The sequence below is a fragment of the Silurus aristotelis genome (genome assembly GCF_946808225.1).
Source record: "Silurus aristotelis genome assembly, chromosome: 10".
Lineage (NCBI taxonomy): Eukaryota > Metazoa > Chordata > Actinopteri > Siluriformes > Siluridae > Silurus > Silurus aristotelis.
Window position 1 is genome coordinate 26,573,210 of NC_139583.1, and position 21,662 is coordinate 26,594,871.

The window sequence follows — 21,662 nt, forward strand, 5'->3', positions numbered from 1 at the left end:
TTGACTCAAATGTCCATCTTGCCTTCTTTTAAGCAGAATGTAAGGATTCACTGACTTTAACTGAAACCCCTCCCCACCCCACCCCTCCTGTACCCCTTTGAGCCTCTTGTTGTGGATGATCACAAACCCAGACAAACGCCACGTCTCCGTCTGCCACTTTCTTCCTCATGCCGCCCTCCCTCACCTTACAAGCAGTCCATCCTGCCTGTTCCCGTGTCGCTTGCCTTGTCTAGTGACTTTTAACATATTTGTTTTGTCATTTAACCGACTGCTTCACGTTTACCTCATTTGGATCTTGATGCCAGGATTCGTTAAGATATTTCTTTTTTTTCCCTGAATCTTGGTTTCAACATTCTTTCAGGATTGCATCGGGTATTTGATTTACTTCAAAGCCTGACCTTATGTGCCCTGTCTGTAACATGTAGGTCTTTGAAGTCTCAACATGTTTATTTGTGCATTATTAGTGGGGGGGGGGGGGGGGGGGGGTGTAGAAGACGCAAGGAAGAGCTTTACCGTTTTTCATGTGTGGATTTCAAATCACAAATCACAAAGCCTTTGAATAAAACTGCTCCGCCTTGCGCCTTCTTTGCAACAATTTGTGTTTGCCCACGAATCAGTAATGACATTATATCATAACCTGCCTTCAAACTCTATGAGCAACAAGTTGGTCAGGTGAATTGGGGTACCGCTCAGCCCAGTGACCCCCGGAGCAGTGGAAAATGCTGGTCAAGTTCGGCTTTTCTCTGAACTGAGCTGTAGTGCACTATGGGGAGCTTAAAATTAGGAGTCCTTCGTTTTTGGCTTCTCCCCTCACGACAGCTACTACTGTGAAATCTTGAGAGACGTTCTTAATAATGCAGTCGGAGCAGCGCACAAGTCTCATCACGCTGTCTGTACGCTAATGAGAACTTCGAGAGCTCGAGCACCATTTCCAAATGATCTAAATATAGCATAAATTTGGGTGTATCTCGAGTCTGGATACATACATACATATATATTGAATTACCACCAAAAAAAAAACAAACAATAATATTCTGTCATTACTGAGCATCAATGTTTTCATATTATATACATGTGATAAGCATTATAACATGTATATAGCAGGCTATACATGCTGGAGTCGTACGGAATAGAATGTATAGTTTGTTCGTGGGACGGCGTCTGAATACGTTCTGGTCTTGTCTTAGCGTTCTAGTTTGAGTGTAAAAACCTACTGTACTGAACATACTGTAGTCTTCTTGTCCAAATTAACCAACTTTTCCAACGCCAGCACACATTAACGGCCTTCGAAAATCACGATTACGTGCTGTTTTGAATGAGTCTGTACTGTGTGAACATTTATGGATGTTAAATAAATGTTTCGGGGGGTTCTACTGAGAATCGCAGTGCATTCGTGGAGGAAGTGGGGGAAAAAAAAAAGCATCTCGGAGAAGTAACAGGATCAAAATGATCGATTTACCATCGTCTCTTTCTCTGAGCAGGTGTCCTACAAATGACCTTGCGAAAAGAAGCTGCCGGATAGCATCAGCCTGAGCGCCATTCGCTATTGCTATCGAATCAAGTAATCTGAATGTTTTTTGTTTTGCATGCATACGTAGGCTGACGGCTTGTGCTCGGTTGCACAGTCTGAGAGGGAAGTAGGTGTTTTGATGCTGCCCAGGGGGGATGGAGGAAGAGCAAATGCGAGTAAGCAAGATCGAGAGAGAGAGAGAGAGAGAGAGAGAGAGAGAGAAAGGCATATACACTGGGACATCGATTCCCTGCAGTTATTGGGCATGCCAAACTCCAGAAGAAGGTGTAAGGATCGCTAATTGGAGTCACTCCTAATCCCCTCCCCTTTTCCTCCAGAGCAAAACCGATCAAGAAGGCTTAAGCGAGTCGAAGAAATTAGGTCTCCCTACCCTACTTCCTCCATCCTCTTTTGTCTTCCAACTGGGTATTCTGGTTGCTATGGAAGGGCCGCATGGAATACCGAGGGAGGAGTTTAACCCGTACATGGGCACAGACCAAAATGACTGGTGTCAGCTTATTGAAAGGCCAACTGAGTGTATTAAAAGTGAGCGCTTAAACAAACATTCATTCAAAAATGACTGGAATAGCCACAAAATAGCATTCAATTGGATCGTACTGTCAATTTGTCACATTTCCACAAATATCTCAAGTTGCAAAATTACAAGTTCTCCTGCATTATAAATGAAGACTGCAGTATTAATTCATAGGTTCCTCCTGCATGATTATTTTCACGGGGGGGAATTGTTCTCCTTGCACTATGCTGTGTTATGCCTGAAGGTAAGTGTTCTCATTGATAATGAAACAATAAGTCTTTGTGAATGCAGTGCAAATTATGTTGGCTTTGCTTCGCTTTTTTTTTTAAAAAAACCTTGGAAGTTATTCTTTATTATTCTTTTTTTTTTTTTTTTTTTTGGGGGGGGGGGGGGGTGGATACGACACATTGGAGTCAATTTAAATAAATGCTCTGATCGTTTCTTTATAAGCGATCACAGCTACTGTAGGTGCGCACACATTTGTCGTTTTTATCCGTTGCACTTTCAAGCTCTTACCAAGATCACAGGCAGCAGCTACAAAAAAAAGGAGAGTCCCAACTGGCCCTGATGATTGTCTCTCACCTCTTTGTAATAACTCCAAGATCTGATTTTGTTTCAGAGCCAAAGATCAATGCATCTGATCAGGAAGTTTTGCCAGCCAAAAAGCCACAGGTAGACAATCCTCCAGTTACATTACAGTGTAACCTGACCAACGCTCACACGGCCCACCGGGAAAGCTTCTGGATGAAGAATGCTCAAGAAATCCCCAACACAAGAAAAGGACTGAAAAACACAGAGATAACGTGAGTTTGTTTTGCGACTGCGCTTTGCTTATGCCTCGAAATCGTCAAAATGATATTTCATTTGCCAACCTTTTCAAAATCTCATGACTGGAAATTGCATGGTGCACTGGCACATCTGTAATCTGTAATTACTTAGCAGGACCAAAGCTGGAATTTCAGCAACTTTCACTTCGGTCAGCACCAAAGTATTGGAAGTCAAGCAAAGCTTTTTTCAGTGGATGAATCAGACCTTCAAACAATCAAATCAAAATCAGCATGTCTACAGCAGTGAGTCATATATCAGCTGCTCCAGTTTGTTTATTCATGTACCATCATTGCTTCGTGTAATCGACTGTGGGACAAGAAGCACTAATGTATAAACTCAATGTGCACTTTATTAATTCCTATCTTGGAATCATAGACTATATGGACAAACCTATTGTGATTTTTCCAGCCATATGTGGTTCTTCCCCAAACTGTTACCACAAAAATTGGAGGAACACAGTGGTATATGATGTCTTTAGATGTGGTAACATTACATTTTCCCTTCACTTAAATTGGAGAGAAAAATCTGTTTCAGCACTTTCTCATTCGCTAAGCGAAATAACCAATCGGAGTTCTTTTTCTCCACCGCTAAATCGACATACAGAAACAGCTGACGCAGTGCGACCAGAGCTGAGTGACAGCTTGGTGTGTCTGGGGCTTTAAGTTCTTATTATTCGTTTTTAATCTAACTCTTATTATACTGTATTTCATTAGATGCTACCTTTGGAGAGAGAATAACATTTGACAAGAGAATGAGAGTAACTTTTTTTTTAACTCTATTCTTAGCGATCCTTCACCCACGGGGACCAAACCCTGCTAACAAGTGCACTGTGTGTGGGGAGAGGCCTGTGTTGTTCAATACAGTTTTAATTTAAGCAACGTTTGTATCACATATTAATTATGTTAGATTTTATGAGATGAAGGACAAAAATATCGGTCCAAAAATTCGCCAGCATATATCGGCCATCGGTTGCACCGATTTCCAAATATCGGCAGCGCCCCCTGGAGCACATAGGGTTAAGGGCCTTGCTCAAGGGCCCCCAAGAGTGGCGAAACCAGGACTTGAACCCCTGAACTTCCCGATTAGCAATACACCCCAGAAAGTAGTCGATCATCTTTCCAGAGGAGTGGAGGTTATTATAGCAGGAAATGGACACTTTGTGGTGAAACTGGATGTGGAATCTTATGGTCAGGAGTCCACACTTTAAAAAAAAAAAATTCATACAGTGTCTAAGGCAGGTGTCAGAGAAAAGGTAAACAAGTTAATTACCATGTCAAAATAATTTCAAAAGAAACAAGAAACAAACTAGGAAATAAGGAAAATGAAGACTTAGTAATTTTACAAAAGAAATGATAAGGGTTTACAAGGATACACTGAAACAACCGTGTATGGGCCGAGAAACTAATCAGAACATGACACAGAACAGGTGAGCACAGTCAGGCAGCAAAACAGTAACAACGCAGGCACAGATACCAGACTAGAACAGAAACCAAAATGAAAATAAGCGCATAGCAACCTGGGAACTGTGACATGACTGGGGATCCATCGCAGGCTTTGTTACAGGGAATCGCATGCATTTAAGAAATTCTGCAATTATATAATTGCATTCGCTTAAAAAAGGAAGGAGATTTCATTGAGGTGTCCATATCATTCACAAACTCTGGTTTAATTAGTAAAGTGATAACATGGCTTATTCAAAAACCAAAACATGTAAACAGATGTCATTCAATTGTCTCATCTGTACAGACTTTAGTGGTGTGTTCATACGTATTACATACCTTATGCGCTGTAATCAACACAATATAAGGTAATTGTGGTTACCTTTTAGTCAGGGTAGCGTTTTATAAACAGGAAGTTGGATAAACACGGATTTTATTTACATATCATGCTTCAGTTCCTCAGTATGTTCCTCTGAGGGAATACGGACACGGGTTCCGAACAGAACTATTTGGCATCCATATCCCTCTCCTGAGCAAACCCGTTTTCCAAGAGTTCCTACTTGGGGGAATTTTATTTCCAGATGAATACCTTTCCAAAAATATATTACTGTGATGTAATAATCCTAAAGAGGGTTTTACCTGAGAGAAAATAGAAACTGCCAGAGTTGCAAGAACCTTTACAGCCAAATACGATAAAATGAATATATCCTGTCAAATTGCATGGACGTAATTTTCTATTGACAGTCATGCCTGGAGCAGGCGGCATCGTGTCAACAGCAATTCTACGGAGGCAATGCTTTGAATCTGCTTCAACACTCCGTGTGCGAAACTGTGGCAAAATAACTTATTGCTGTTGCAGGCAGACTGTTGTCTTAAGGTCCACTCTATGCTGGTAAATATAGTCAAAGCTACACTGAAGCGTCTCTATCCAAAGCGTCTTTAATGCCTGTAGAAAGACATAAAGGTTCTACTTTAGGGGATTGTATCATATCCCACTCTATTTATAGCTACATAACATTTATTTAACTATTTTTATTTTTGTAATAGACTCAACAAACCAAGAGCGGAAGATGCTGGAGAGTACATCTGCGTGTACACTTTCGACAAGGCCCCCAATGCCAATGCGTCCATTGAAGTCAAAGGTAAGATATTTGTATAAGAACGTATTGTGTTCTATGTACAGACCCAGCTACCTGCTAATATTGGTACCTTAGATAAATATTAGCAAAGAAGGCTGTGGACATTTAAGTCATGGTTGTAAGAAATCCTGTAGTCACCCAGAGATATATATATATATATATATATATATATATATATATATATATATATATATATATATATATATATATATATAAAAAATTTCAATATCAAAGTGCAAATGTAGTTTAAATATCTCAAGGGGTGTTCAGGTCTAACTGGGACTTTTGAGTTTATAAAATAAAATAACAAATTTCGTCGACATACTCCTCTACTACATTTATACACTTATCCCAGCAGTTAATTAATGCCTGGAAAGATTCCTCATAGAAAGATTTGCCAGTATGCCTGAAACATCCTGCTTCACTTCATCACCAGGGAACCACCACAAGCGGGATCATCACTGACGGATATACGACCATCTTTAGGACGGTTACACCATACAAATGTCTTACTGCAGCTGAGCATCTCATCCGCGTACTGTGTTTAATTTACTGCAGATATCCGTGGGTTTTACGCCTTCGTTCACTAGAAACTTCATCACCACAACACTGTCGTCTGCTATCTTAAATAGCAGTGTGCGCCTATTAGTAATAGCATACACTATCCGCTTACTACCGCGTGTGGTACCACCACGCTAGCATCCGTTTTTACACCTGCAACATTAAAAGTCCTGGTTTGACTTGAAACGTCGCTCTTAAATTCATAAGGGGACCAATAATTGTAGATGAAACCGATCAGTTTGCCAAATATTTGATATTCAGCAGACTATGTTGTTTTTTGCTGGAAAAAAATCAAGTCAACTCAAGAGTCAAGTCAAGAAGCTTTTATTGTCATTTCAACCATATATAGCTGACACATTACACAGTAAAATGAAACAACGTTCCTCCTGAACCCTTGTGCTACATACAACAACAATCACAGAAAACACAGGACTAGTGTCCTCGCCACATAAAGTGCATGTGTGCAACCTGGTGCAAACAGTGCAAAGAAGACAACACAAGACAGTGTAGGACAAATACACAAAATGCTACATAAAAAAAAAAAATAGCTCCGCCAGTAAACCTGTTGTTGTAAAGAGATGTAAAGTAAACAGTAACAAAAATGTAAACAAACAAAATGTTGTGCAAAGAGCAAATAGCAGCAATCCAGAAAAGATGTGCAAAAACGGCATGTAAACAGTTTATGGTAATGAAGTGATGTAATGTGAGTGGTTCTGAAGACATGGGGGAAATCAAAAGGCTCTTTTACTTATATACTTATATTACTTATATATTTCCCAATGGTACCAATATTAATGGAGGGTTTGGTGTGAGAGTTTCTGCTGTAATTCAATGCTGTTTAAGTTCAATTGTGTTTTAAAAATCTGTTTCCTAATACATTTATCACCTTAGACATTCTATATAAACCATCATTGTTGAGGTTTTCTCTTCAGTGTAAGTGAATTTCTACGTCAGAGGAAAAAGGCTTCGATTTTCAACCACAGAAAAGTTTATAGAAATAAGTTTGTTGGTACATATTACTTCAGGAAAAAGATGCTGGTGGGAGAATGAATGTTTTTAGCTGCTATAAGTCATAAAAGGAATTTGTTTTCTGGACAATCTACAACATGAGCTGATCAATCAAAGTACTGCATCATTTATCTTTATTAAAATATTGATATAACGAAGTGTCTGTGGTGTAAGATCAAGCTGTTATTGTCGGAAAATGATCGAATTTCGCGTGGTAACAATCCGTGTCAGGTTGCATTACACCACCCCGTCTTGTTTCAGTGCAAAGACAATGACGTTGAAGGCATCTTTTAGCAAAAAAAAAAACTCCCACGGAGAGAAATCTTTCATTATGGCAGCACATCATGGCTGGTTGACATGGTCCAATAGTGCAGGATAATTCAATGCTCCGTGCCCACAAATAACCGCATAGTGTCGTAGAGTGACAGCATCATAAAACACAAAACATGAAAACCGTTGGATACAGTAGACAGATTTCTACTGTAAATCAGCTCCATAGCTCAAAGTGTGAAAAAAGAAAAAACTAAACGAGAGCTTTTCGGAGCAGCGTTAAATCCGGAGAGTCACACAGGGAAAAAAAAGCCTTAGCTGGGAGTGAAATAGTGCAGACATGGAGAGATCAAGTCTCATTAGTTTCCTCCACAGAGCACATGAAAAAAGGGCTTCTGGACAATGCCTGTCATTCACCGACAAGAGCGCCTCTTATAGCTCGAAATTCACAATGACACAAAGAGGCAAAAATTACTAGGAGAATTTATACTTCACTAGTTCAGGAAGTTTGTCATATCTATGAATAAGAACAATCATTTATTATAAATAATCCTGTCATGTTTTTTTTTTTTATCTCTCATATTATTTTATAAATCAGCAATTTCAGGCGTCAGGAATTAGAATTGTGTAAATTGGAAAAATAAAATGAGAGCTGTCTTACTAAATGTTATGTCTAATACAGACTCATAATATTTCTGATTCGAACCTCAATTCAAGTCATGCGTCAACTCCACGAGACCCCTGCTGTGTTCCGGCCCGGCTCAGACGGGAAGGAAATCACCCCCTGTAGCCAAGGAGCCGTGAAACACTCCTCACTTAAGCCAATTTGTTTTGACACTGCCGTCGTGCCCACTGAGCATGCCTGGACTGTTCTGGCAGGCCTGGTTTAAACGTTGCTTGGTTGCATAATGTGATGATGCTGTTGTCCACTCAGCTCTGACTTTCCCACTCTCAGCCTGACATGTGACAGGACAGATGCACCGCGCCGTGCATTGCATTCCTCAGTCCATGCACGATCTCGACGCTAAGCGAGACTCGGTTCGATTTTTAACATTTGCAACATTGTGCAATAATGTTCGTGTCTGGTTTTCCAGAACATTCCAATGACGAGCGCTTCCTCTAATAAACATTAACACTAGTCATTAACATTAACATTCGTTTCAACCCTAAAGGTTCAAATAAAATTCTACTATTTTACTATTGAAATGCATTCATAAAAATTACTAATAATAATAATATAATAATAGTAATTTAACAATTGCAGAGGATGCCAATAAAACGGAAGCTGTTGAAAATGAAAATAATTAACATCTGATTATTAATAGCTGCAATGCATTACTACATTATTGTTAATAATAATAATAATAATAAATGATTTCAGTGTTTAACAGTAGCTCCATAGATTTCCTTTATATAATTTAAGCTTATTAGTAGAGTTATTATGCATATTTAGGAAAAGTTATATATATGGACCAAACTTATTCTCTGAATAAGAGGAACGTTATGTATCTAAAGGGTTTTTTGGTTTAAACTGCGGACTATGAATATTGTAAAGATTTTTACACAGGAAAAGTTTTGATTAAAATACACTATATGGACAAAAGTTTGTGGACACATGACCATATGATTCATGTGTGGTTTTTGAACAGCCCATTCCACATTCAGTCCCGTATTACCCATAATTACCTCCACTCCTGTGGGAAGATGTTTTACTAGATTTTTTTATGAGGATCAGTCCCCTTTTTGAGTCTGGTTCCTCTCAAGGTTTATTCTACATACCATCTAATGGTGTATTTCCTCGCCACGACTGCCCCAAGCTTGCTTATGTGTGATAAATACACTTACATTTAAATATAAGTGAATTTTTTTCTATAATTCTTACATTCTGTAAATTTTGGAGTGTGCTTGGTGAGATCTGTGCTCATTTAGCAACAAGGGTGTCAGTAAAGTGAGGTACTGATGTAGGTGAGGTTGAGGAACAACCTGGGGTTGTTCCAGTTCATCCCAAAGATTTTCAGTCGGGTTGAGGTCAGAGCGCTACAGCAGGCCACTCAAGATCTTCCATTCTAGCCAATCTAGGGTTAAGGTTAGGGTTAGGGTTAGACATCCTGTGCCTGCAACTTTGGGGGAAGAAGCACATATGGCTGGAAAAATTAGGTGTCCCAATACTTTTGTCCTTAGAGTGTATGTGTTTATGAATCTAAGTTCAGAACCTGCCAAAAGTTCCTAAAAGCTTTCCTAGAGTAAATGTACATAATTAAGATCATTATTTATTATCGAAATGCATGTTGTAGAATCACTGTAAAGTGTTTGAATTGATTTGGTACAGCACAATTCATCGTACTTGCCACCAGGACAATAAAATAATTTCCTGTAGGGGGAAAAAAAAAAAAACTGTATTGTGATATATATGCTAGACTGATCACAATATATCACAATTAAGGGTGAGACCACAATGGCAAGAAAATCGGTTGAGATAGGAAAAGCAGGAAGGTGAGCTGTGCTCCTTTCTATCTCACGCTCCACCCCCAGGCTCTCATGTCCTTGGCACCTCTCTCTCCAGCTCTCAGCTCTGAGGGAACAGATGGAGGCTTGTGTGCTGGGGTGGGATTAAGGCCTGAATCCAGTCCCAGCCGCTTCTAATAGCAAGAGTTTATTGTTCACAATGATAATCTGCTTATACGTGCGTTTTGGGCTGACAGTGAGAAAAATTCTTAAATACATTTAGCCCTAATTTGATTCGGCACGCGCTGTAGAACGGAGCCGCGTCGAGGTTTAGTGTGCGTTATCATCTAGAGTCTTTTATTGTTTTTTTTTTTCTTCTTCTTGCTTTTAATTGAACGAGTTAAACCACAAGACTAATTAGAAACATGCTTTCATATTATATTATGAAATTCGTCCACATGGCTCGTTCGAAACAGTGTTGCTGATATTCTATTCATCATAACTTCATTATCAGCTTGAGTATGCACTTGCCAACAGTATGTTTACTCATTTACTTTTGGTATAGGTTACAACTCGCTTTTCTTTTAGGCAAACGAAATATGCAAATTAGTCTTCTCTCTAGGAATACCATGCATTGTATGGGTTCTGTTGCCCATCTCTTTCTATCAGTGATCACAAGAGTAAAGGCACACTTACACTAAAGATCAGGGGTTGGATGCAGGCCAGAATGACATTGAACAGCAGTGAAAGTCTGTTTAGAGACGAGGCGATTTACTCTTTGTCAGGGGAGAAGCGTGTGAGGATAATGCCCAACTAAGCTCTTACTCCACCCCCCCACCCCCTTCAGCACACGCACACATCCACACAATCCTCAGATAGCACGTGTGCACCATAATTAGAGAGCAGTGATGTCGCCCGTGTCCCAGGCCACGCCTGGGCCGTCCTCCATGTTCCCGCCAATAAACACCCGCTCCAGGTTTCTACCTGATCCTGCTTAATTGCATGGAAGAAATTACCATAATTTTAAGGATTAGCCAAAAAATAAATAAAAAAGGCATGTCCAGTGTTTAAGACTTGTGGTTGATGGCCACAATGGCAGACTCAACAGATTTTAAGCATCGGGAGTTTCTAATGCATAACAAGGCATCTACCGAGAAGCTGATGACTCAGCGATTTAGCTCGGAATGGTTCATGGAGGAAGAAGGAAAGCCTGAAATGAAGCACGTATCGTTTTTTTTTTTTTTTTGCTTGTTTTGGTTTGTAATTAAGAACATGAAACTAGCCTGATTGTTTCCCTTAGTCAGGATTACAGTTCAGTCATGCGTGTTCTCCCACCACTTCAACTGTCGTCTGACAAACAAATACATATGCATGACATAATACTGTGACAGGTATCACACAGAAAAAATAGGTGGCATTGAAAATAATTTTTTTTTGGTGTGCATTATTTTAACATATTGTCTTTCTCTTCCACTCAGCTGCTCCTGAAATCACCGGTCACAAGCGAAGCGAGAATAAAAAAGAAGGAGAAAGCGCTCTCTTGTACTGCAAATCTGTGGGATACCCACATCCCATCTGGAGATGGCAGAAGAAAGTCAGCCAGGGATCATATGTTGTACGTAGCATGTTGTTTCCTCCTACTGGTACTTACATCAATACAGCTATAGAATAAGCAAAGGCTACAGACCTTTTAATTGTATATATCTAATTGACATTTAGTAAATATGTTGAAGTGCTTATTACTGACAATATAGATTATCTCTTTAATACAGACTCCATATAACACAGATAAGCCCTGATATACTGTATAATATCTTACATGAGCAAAATAGCAGGTCGAACCTGTTTTTCACTTTGTGGTGATATAGTATAGGTATGGTGTGAGAGGTGGTGTAGTTATTCTGCACTTTGGAATGGTCACTTTGGAATATATTGCACACACATTAAGAACACCTCGCTGTTCGGTCTTGCGCAAATGTCTTGGATCTACAAACTCACTACGGCCATTGAAAACAATTCCTTAAAAACCTCATATGTGGGGAGGTGGTAGATTAGTGATTAAGGCATTGTATTTTGGATCCAAAGGTCGTGAGGTTTAATCCCAGCCTCAACAAGCTGCCACTGCTGGACCCTTGTGCAAGGTCTTTAACCCCATAGCTGCCCTGTTGTGTGCATGAAATAAGGCTGGATAAGGGCATTTCCCAAATGCCACAAAAGTAAATATTCTTGTCCTTCTTTTTCCATGATTTTCCACCCTGTTTATCCCATTGCACATGCCCACAGTAAATCAGCCATAGTACATGGTACCAAGTCTATGCCTACAGTAATCCGGATCAGTTTAAAAATGACGTTTGTCCACGTCCACACTTGTTGTGACTCGTTTCCCAAAAGCTGCTGAACCACACCAAAATGTCTGAACGTTTACGCTACTGTACTGCACATAAGCAAAATGTAAGACGCTTCGCCCCTCATCGTTTCTTCGCCATTAATTTGTTTCCGGCTCTTTAAAAAATGTTAAAATGTATCAAATTGGAGAGCGTTTTCAAAAAGTCGCGTTTCCGTTAACTGTAAACGCCATTTCGGTGTGGACGGGGAAACAAAATGCGTTTTCAAATGAAAACATATCGGTGTGGATAAAGTAGCAGCATGGCAGAAGGCCAGGTGGTTCAACCCCATTTGAAATTGTGATACCTGGAACGGGGAACCTTGGGTCTAAAAGTTCTCCATTTCCACTCCACTGCTCTTTTCTTCTATGGGATAAATGTTTGAGCAGTGGTGCTAAGGGTCAGTATCTGGCTACAACCTTGCTTGTCTTGGAGGCTTTGATTGTGTATTGCCAGAGGCTCAGCATCTATGAGGGGCATTCATCATCTAAGCTGTGCTGTACAGCTGACCAACCCCTCATACTTTGGTGCTTGAGGGACAGTTGCATATTTGAACTTCTTAAATCAGTGGGCATAAACATTTTTTCCAAAGTAGTATTTCTTCTTTCTTAGCCTCGGATCTCCATCCTCAATGGGATATCAGTAACAGACATTTGCACAGCAGCCTCATGGGCTTTCCTCCCATACAGTACATCTTGGACATTGTAGCCCTGTCTCTGGCTCCTTGCAACAGGGACTGTGCTTTACTATGACATTTTACTCATTACATCTGGGCCATTTTGTCAGTCGGATGTTTTAAGAATGTACATAGCTCATTAATTGGAACAGGCAGACATGAGGACATTTTTCTTCCTCCATGGCTGCAGCGGTGCAGGGTGTAAATATATGCCCCAGACTATCGATGTTATCCTGAGCGACTTGTCTAACAGGGAATGTTAGGCTATGCATAAGACCACTGTTAGTAGAGGAATGAAATATAACTTTAGCCTGACCTGCACAGCTGTAGTCACACCTTGCTGACAAGTAATGGCTAAAGTGAAAGATGACAAGGGTGTATATCTCTTCAGCCAGACACAAAGGCATGCTGTACCGTAGTATCTGTTATACATTGTATACAATGACCCCATTGTAACTTATAAACTTTGTAAGTTGAGACATGTTCTAACCTACCCAGTAGTCTTAAAGAATTGGGATTAATATGGGGTAGTATACTGTAATTTGTAAATTTGTTAATAATCTAACAAATTACAGTACATAATCTAGCAAAACGGAGTAATTTACACTACCATAATTTATAATCTTTATAGAATATACAAGGTGGTACCAAAAGGTTTTAAGACTGATGTTGCTAAATGGTGCTATTTTGCCCACGTGACAAGACAGCAACTTATCGTACAGCATATTTGCGCATATTTGTTTATTATGTGTAACCGGATGTGTTCATTTCTTTTTTTGTAGGACATCGACAACAGTACTGGACGCTTCTTCGTCATGAGCAAAGACAATTACACGGAACTGACCGTTATAAACCTTGACATTAGCACAGACCCCGGCGAGTATGTCTGCAGCGCCTCAAACGTCATCGGGACTAAAGAATCAACGTCCATTCTGCGAGTGCGCAGTCACCTGGCTCCGCTCTGGCCTTTCCTTGGTGTGTTAGTAGAAATCCTCATCCTGGTGGTCATTATTGTTGTTTATGAGAAACGCAAGAGGCCAGACGATGTGGCAGAGGGTAAGCTATAGAAAAATTTCATTTTTGCTCAAAACTAGCATGTTGTTCCGGATATATCTTTAAACTCTTAATGTAATATTTCCTACTTAGTGATAGACGTTTCTGTAAAAATAACGTTTTGCTGTTTGTCCTTTTACCTCATAAGTACACAGGAACTGGGAGTCCTTCGGCTGTGATAACCAAATATCCATTTAATTTTAATGTCTACAGCTGGTTTAGGGTGTCTTATTGGAGTGTTTGCTATTGACTCTATTAACTGGATATTGGCAGTAATAAGTATTTACTGCACTTTTCTTTGGTAGATTCAGATTCCTAACGCTTTGGGAGCCTGTTTAATTATGAAAAGTACTTAAATGCTTGCGATCATTAGTATCGGTTTCATCATCGCACGTCTTTGTGAATACGGCGCGAAAAATACGACCTTGGGAAGTAAACGTGCGCTGTGTATCATCTCTGAGAGGGTTTCATAACTTGGTAGCCACTAATTCCTTTCGAACAGATCAGCGAACACACAAGAAGAAGAGGCACTGAAAATAAAGAATCTCTATAATAAGGACAGTGTGTATGATTCAGTGCCTCAATCATAGGACTGCATCCAAAAGCCAGGAGTCAGGCACAGATGCATGGTAATTTGACCTTTGCAGCTACACATTAGGGCATCTCTGAGCCAGCGGTGGGTTTTAGTTACCCTTTCAATAAGCAGAGTCATATAATAACAGAGATGGCAGATGGTTTATAACCTGTTATTAATAATAGTACGTTAGCCATGGCAGTGTTCATAAAAAAAAAAAAAAGAAAAAAAAAAAAACAGTTAATGTAATCTGAAGAACATCTTATACAGACAAATGCAAAATTATTGACATCATGCAAATGATCAGAATATGAATATGTATAATGAATAATGCATGCAATGAGTGATACTTTGACCTTCAGACACCTCGAATTAATCTTGCATGCACAACATTCCTCGCTCATTAATAGTGTTAGGTCAGGTGAGGTTCAAATCAAGAACATGTACTGAATGTACTGTATATTAAAGGTCATGACCTTGTTAGAATATCAGTCTATGCCCATGTCTCAATCATCTGGCAGAGAAAATACATTTTTTATAAAAAATTCAAATTAAAAAAATGAAACAGAATTCATGATGCCATCAATTCATGAACCAGTAGCTGCAAATCTGCCCCAAATCATCAATGAGCCACATTTGGATTATACAATAGGTTTGGGGCTTTACCCAGGATGTAGTCCTCATTTTACACCAAACATGCCGATGGTGTATAAAGTCAGATTTTGGCTCTGGCTGCTTCTCTCAGGAAGCTTTCTTTCTTGCAATTCTTTCAAATACTTGTGCTGGAATATTGTTGAATTTTTGACCATCCCAAGGAAACCAACTAACCAGTACAATTCTGAAAGTGCAATCTTTGGTGCAGTATTTGCTTGTTTCAGCCTCTTCCTCACCTCTTTAGTTTAGTATTTATGGGTAATTTATTTAGAGCGCAATCATAAGCCTGACTGGGAATTTATTTTATGAGAAAATCCTGCCTGCTTCGAATGAAATAGTTGCCCTGATTAAAATAGTAAAAAAAAAAAAAAGTGACAATTCCCACTTTATAGGTGTAGTCAGGCACAATTTAAAGTTCAGTCACATCACATTAGCATGTTCCTGTAACCCAAATCAACCTTATTTCGAATATTTCTTCTACGTAGGTTTTGAAAACACAAATGCAATAGTTGTAATGGATAATGCTGTATTTTCTTATAAACTGGTATTAAATATACTAATACCTATGAATACTAATACTATAATATATAATAATACATGAATAATAATACTCAGTTAAATATATCGTAACATTTCTAACAATCACCAGAAAACTGCATCCGATCCTGTATTTAATACAATTATCTGACGTCATGTTTTACTGCACATTTCCATAGCTCTCAACATTGTCATTTTTTGGAATCCCACCAATGATTTCACAAATATTTCAAATGCACACTTGTTCAATGAATATCCGGAACAAAATGAACCTTTGGTCTTACGGCGAAAATCATACCATACCGTAAGAAAATGTGTTTTGGTCATTTTCTTTTTAAATACAAAAAGGATAAAATGAATGAATAAATAAAGAGCTGGCTGTGTATTTCTCAGATCTTGAGGTCACAAATTGCCTTCAGCGAGGCTAAACGAGGCCAATTGTGCTCCTCTGGCGAATTACAGTGTGACAAATGGGTGTTGAGAAAAAGGGGGCGCGGTGATTCTGCCACTTCAGATTCAACAGAAAGGCATGGCTTGTATATGATGCTGCAGTAAAATGAATTTATTTTTTAAAATCACCAGGAAAATCAAGTTTGGAGTACAATTAATACAGCATGCAGGAAAGCTCATGACCATTGGCATATTTTAGAATGTTTTGCCACAGTTTGCTGAATCTGTACTCTGAAAACTGGACATGGGATGCATGACTTTCAACATTACAATAGTTTTTGTGTGTAAACTTTTTTCTGAAACCTGCGTGCTCATTTGAATCCCCGGCTTTACTTAGATCAGAAACTGTAACTCTCATGGAGACTCAGATTTACACCACAGTATTACATGTGAATACCTTGGTTCTAAATTCAGAACATTTTTAATATAATCAAGCTAAACCCATGTAATCCAGTACAGCAGGACAATTTCTTGTGACTGAGCTTTAAACAAATATTACCATGTTTTTTTTTTTCTCCTCTCCATATGGCACCATATTCTTTGGTGGTGGTAAGTTTGAGAACTTGCACGTATGAAAATGTTGCCTTCTGTCTTGCATCCATACAATTTTGTATTAACTGTTGATTCATTAATTAATTCTTGTTCAAATATATTAACCAAATATCCTAATAACTGAGGTCATTTATCTCTGGTGTTTTAGACTACATGCCTGTAAAACAGTCCTCTTTAGTACCTTGCTTTACCCAAGTCAGACTCCTAGTAGATCCAGAGCTTATCCCAGAAACACTGCGCATGGGGCAGGAAAACACTCTGGACACGATAATGGTCCAGTAACACTGCATCTTAGCATGCACACATACACACACGGACACGCCCATTCACACCGAGGATCGGTTTTGAAATGCTAGTTCGTTTACCTGCATATTTTTGGGAAGTGGGAGGAAACTGCAGAACCTGAGAGAAACCTATTTGGACATAGGGAGAACGTGCAAAACTGTGTACATACTGTAACCATGAGATAAATATTATAACATTGTATCAAATGACCGGGATAAATTATTTATGCTTCGTAAGTAAAAAAAAATTATATACAAATAAAAAAATAAAAAAAAATAGTGTGCAAACAATCTGTATTTCCTCTTTATTTGTGAAATGTATGTACTGTTTTGACAGAGCTCTGTGTTCTGAACATGATTTACCCAAGCAAGAAAGCGATTGAGGGATGGGGATGGATTAAGGCAGATTATATCTGGCATTGGTTCTTATCAGCAGAATCCGAGATGAGAATGTAATACTCTGCATTTTGATGCCGCTTCTTACTATTAAATTACCAAAGCTTTTTTGTCACATATATCTAATGCGTCATAGCGGAATAGAACATATTGAAAAGTGGTGTTTTTAATAATAAGCGCATGACATGATATTTCTGAGATCTATCATCATGACTGCCTGTCTCTTAGCTTTATACAGTAACTTTTGTATATACTTGTGTTCTGCAGTCTCATCCAAAACTATTCAGAACAAAGGACACAGGCTTTTACAATGAGTTTTAACATGCCATATATATATATATATATATATATATATATATATATATATATATATATATATATATATATATATATATATATATATATATATATATCATATCATTCCACATTTAGTCCCAATTTGCTCTTACAATGACCCCTCCCCTCTTCCGAATAGATGTTCCACTAGATGTTGGAGTGTTATTGTGGAGATTTGTGCTCATTCAGCCACAAAGGTGGTAGTAAATTCAGAGACTATTGTAGGTGAGGGTGAGGAGACCTGGGGTGCAGTCAGCATTCCATTTCATCCCAAAGGTGTTTAATACGGTTGATGTCAGAGCTCTACAACAGGTCACTCAAGATCTTCCACTCCAACCCATGTAAACCATATCTTCATGGCGCTGATGTTGTACACAGAGGCATTGTCATGCTGGAACACGTCTGGGTCTCCTAGTTCAAGTGAAGGAAAAATTGAATGCTACCACATCCAAAGACATCAGATACAACTGTTTGTCTCCAACTTTGTGATGACTGTTTGGGGAAGAACCACAAATTGCTAGAAAAAAATTGAGTGTCCATGTATTTATTTTTTAGTCAAAGTGCCTAAGATCAAAGTAAAGTTAAATATTAGAGATTTTCATGAAAACATTGAGTCCAACAATTTACTCATAAAGATCAACACTGCCAGCTGAAATAGCTAAATTAGCTGATCAGTTTATTAAGGGAAGTGTCTAAACCGTGTAATTTTGTAAACACAGAACAGTTTAAACAGGGTGGAAGTGACCTCAGTCAGATCATGTTATTGATCAGAATCTTGTGCAAGGGCCTTCATTATTAGAATCTTGAGATTATAAAGCAATAGTGTATTTAAGCGCTGTCTGGCTTTAAAATCTTGCATGGTTTCGTTGGGAATGAGTGTGTATATCTGAAACGGCGTGTCTGTGTGTCAGTTAATTGACTCGCCGTGTTGCTCCGTCTCTAAATATGACCTTTTCGCCTGTTTGGTGAATGTTGAATCAGGCTGCAGATGCATGTTGGCTTTCACATACTCACACACTAACTAATCCTCCATCGGTGTCTCAAATCGTGATTCCGATCATAAATGTTGATAGATGCAAAAAATGCTCATCAGCTGAGGGTTAGACAGATATCAAACCTGTTATAGGTGAATGCCAAGAAAACCTCTAAAACTGCAAAATTATGAATGTCACTACGGCCTTGTACATGTTGTTCGATGTTACACACATAACTATTAAATAACATATTAGAAGGCTATTAAATGATAGCTGTTATTAATGCATTTCTTTCATTTTCTGTTCTTTCTTTCCTTTTCCTCTCCTTTTTTTGACCCGGATGAAGATGATGAACCAGCTGGATCGATGTAAGACCTGAACTTTCCTAATTCCTATCTACACCAATCAACACTTTAATCATCAGTGTAAATTAAATTGTAAGAAGTGTTAGTGAACATACAGTAGGATGAAGTGCTCTTTGTTAAAAAGAAACAAAGAAAAATAATAATAGACATAACCACTGTGAGATACATACAGGAATGTGCAGCGAGTTTGAAACATGATTAACAATTATAAAAATTACCATAGGTTTTCTTAACTTTCCAACAAAGTGCAACTTCAAGCTTTTAATGCATTTAATTTAGTGAAACGTAAGAATTAAATCTAATGCGTCCACATTGAATGGTTGTGTAACTTCAATAAACTCAAATGTTGCCCCAATTTTCATAATTTACCAAAATAAGTTTCTTTTAAACATCTACAAAATGTTTTCTTTTTCTCTGACAGGAAAACCAACTCTACCAACAACCACAAAGACAAAAACCTGAGACACCGCAACACCAACTGATCAAATACAGCAAGTAATGTGAGTATTACTGACCCACGACTTCATTACTTGCAAATGACTTGTAAAACTTGATCATATAAATGACTCATTTGTTTTTTTCTTTATTAGAGAACACATTTTATTCATACATTTAACATTCAGCTTGGATTATGTGTGTATGAGCTGTTACTACAGAAATGCTAGTCCTGTTTTAGAAAATTATTCAACACCTTCTGCTGTGAGAATTCAGCAGTTCTGTGGTGTCTTATATACAGCGTGGCTGAATTCTCACAGCAGATATGTCACGGCTTGGAAAGTAGTTCTGGTTGGAACATTTGTACCTGCAGGTTACCTCAGTCGACAGAGGCTCAACATACTGTATATAAATATATAAAAAATATATTATCATCACCACTGTGGTGACAGTTTTTGCGCTTTGTAACGTTTACTGTTGTGTAAAAAAATAGCCGGAGTAGTCGAGGTTTTAGAACTGAAGTTTCCTGCTTCCTGGTTTCTCCTTTAAATGGTAAGTTTGATTTTGAGAGCAAAAGAGAAAAGGATGTGCACTAATAGATTGAATACTGTATGGTTTGGCAACTCGCTGTGGTAAAAGCTGAATAAAACACGCTCATATCACACAACTCCTGGTAGATGGTGAGGTAAATGAATTATTTTCGGCATAACGACAGTCTTTTTTTCTATTATTCCTTATTATACATAACGTATAATAGACATTGCAATGAAACGCAATGGATTGTAATAAACAGGTACGTCGAATGGATTTAAGAAACATGTTAGAAACAAAATCAGTGTTAACACAAGAGCTCCTAAGAGACCCTAACCCTAACCCAAAGCTCACAAAAACACACTCGTTCTCGTATTAAACATTCCCCATTGCTTGCTGTTTTACAGAATCCTGACTGCACATCTTGACCGTATGAAGGTATTCAAGGAGAGCAGAAGCTCCTGGCCATTTCTAATAAAGCATATCCTGCCTCACTCGGCCAACGAAACAGAAACAGCATATCACTGGCAGAAACGAACAATAAGGACTGTCTTAAAGCATGCCTTATTCAGTCTTATGGTGTGTGTGGACACAATTGATCCAATTCATTCAAAAAGGTGTGCACATTATTTTTACTCTTTTGTGCGGTTTTTTCTTCTTTTTCTGTTTTACATTGTTCCTTTCGTTATGCCAACCTTCTAAGGCGATCCTTTTGCATACTTGCATATCGTGTCGAATGCATGCAGTAACAAACAAATAACATGCCATTTTTTTTTTCTATTGTTATCCCTTTGTGTAGTGTTGCTTCAGAGGATTACCCTAAGTGTGTGTGTGATTATAATTATTATAATTTTTTTTTTTTATTTTAAACAAATTTAAAAGTGAGATAAAAAAGTAAGATCCACTGAGTTCTTTGTACAGTTTATCATCAGCTCATAAAGTTTAACAAAAGGTGTTCTATGTAAAGCTGGACTGCAGGAGCCTAGCTGTGACTGGCAGAGCAGTATTTAATCACGGAGAACTGTCTATGTATTAAAGAATTTTAAAAAAAGATGAATAAAGGATATTTATTTTCTAGAATTACCTAGATGTCTTGTACAGGTTGAGCTGTAAGTGTTCAAATATTATAATAGCATATCTGTAAAAAGTGAAGAAGTTTTTTAATCCTCGATGTCCTCCGACCTTGTTTTTCTTTTTAGTCAGATATGAATCTTGTATAGCATGGCTATTATCCTATGCAATATGTATTCCAATAGAATTAATGGCAACTGTACACTGGGCCACGTTCGTTTTTTGATGACTTTCAGAGACTAAGCTTTAATGTTGTGGGATCATCGGGATGCAGGAACAGCACAAATGCACTGCTGTAGTTGCATGAATACTTCTCTTAAAGAAAACCATGTATCAGTGTGTTGCAGTGCAACTGGACCAATAAGTAAAGATGGCACCTGCTGGAGCTAAAGCCATTACAATAACATGTGAGACCAACTGTTCTTTTTCCAAATAAAGGCTCAAAAATATGAACGAAATGTGTCGTTTGAATTGCTTGATTGACATTAGATAAATGATTGCGAGTCTGGATCCACCCTGAAAGACTATTTGCGATCCGGGTGCTGTATTGCTGTTGTTTCCCCTAAGAATTACGCAAATGTGTGTTGCACTGATGTCATAGGGAGAACTGTTTTTTTTTTGTTTTGTTTTTGTAAAAAAAGGTGTTTAATAGGAG

At 38.4% G+C, this 21,662-nt stretch overlaps 1 protein-coding gene across 2 annotated transcripts in view; it reads left to right on the top strand.

Annotated features, from left to right (window-relative positions):
* nptnb (neuroplastin b) overlaps nucleotides 1–21,460 on the top strand; it is a 34,886-nt gene extending 13,426 nt beyond the window's left edge. The window contains exons 3-9 of one of the 2 annotated variants that reach the window (XM_083553096.1): nucleotides 2,665–2,848; nucleotides 5,360–5,454; nucleotides 11,214–11,350; nucleotides 13,578–13,851; nucleotides 18,952–18,973; nucleotides 19,392–19,470; nucleotides 20,344–21,460. In XM_083553096.1, coding sequence (XP_083409222.1) covers nucleotides 2,665–2,848; nucleotides 5,360–5,454; nucleotides 11,214–11,350; nucleotides 13,578–13,851; nucleotides 18,952–18,973; nucleotides 19,392–19,452 — 773 coding nt within the window. In that variant the 3' untranslated portion in view covers nucleotides 19,453–19,470; nucleotides 20,344–21,460. The remainder of the gene's footprint in view (nucleotides 1–2,664; nucleotides 2,849–5,359; nucleotides 5,455–11,213; nucleotides 11,351–13,577; nucleotides 13,852–18,951; nucleotides 18,974–19,391; nucleotides 19,471–20,343) is intronic. The other variant, XM_083553097.1, reaches the window with a different exon arrangement.
* The last annotated feature ends 202 nt before the right edge of the window (nucleotides 21,461–21,662 follow it).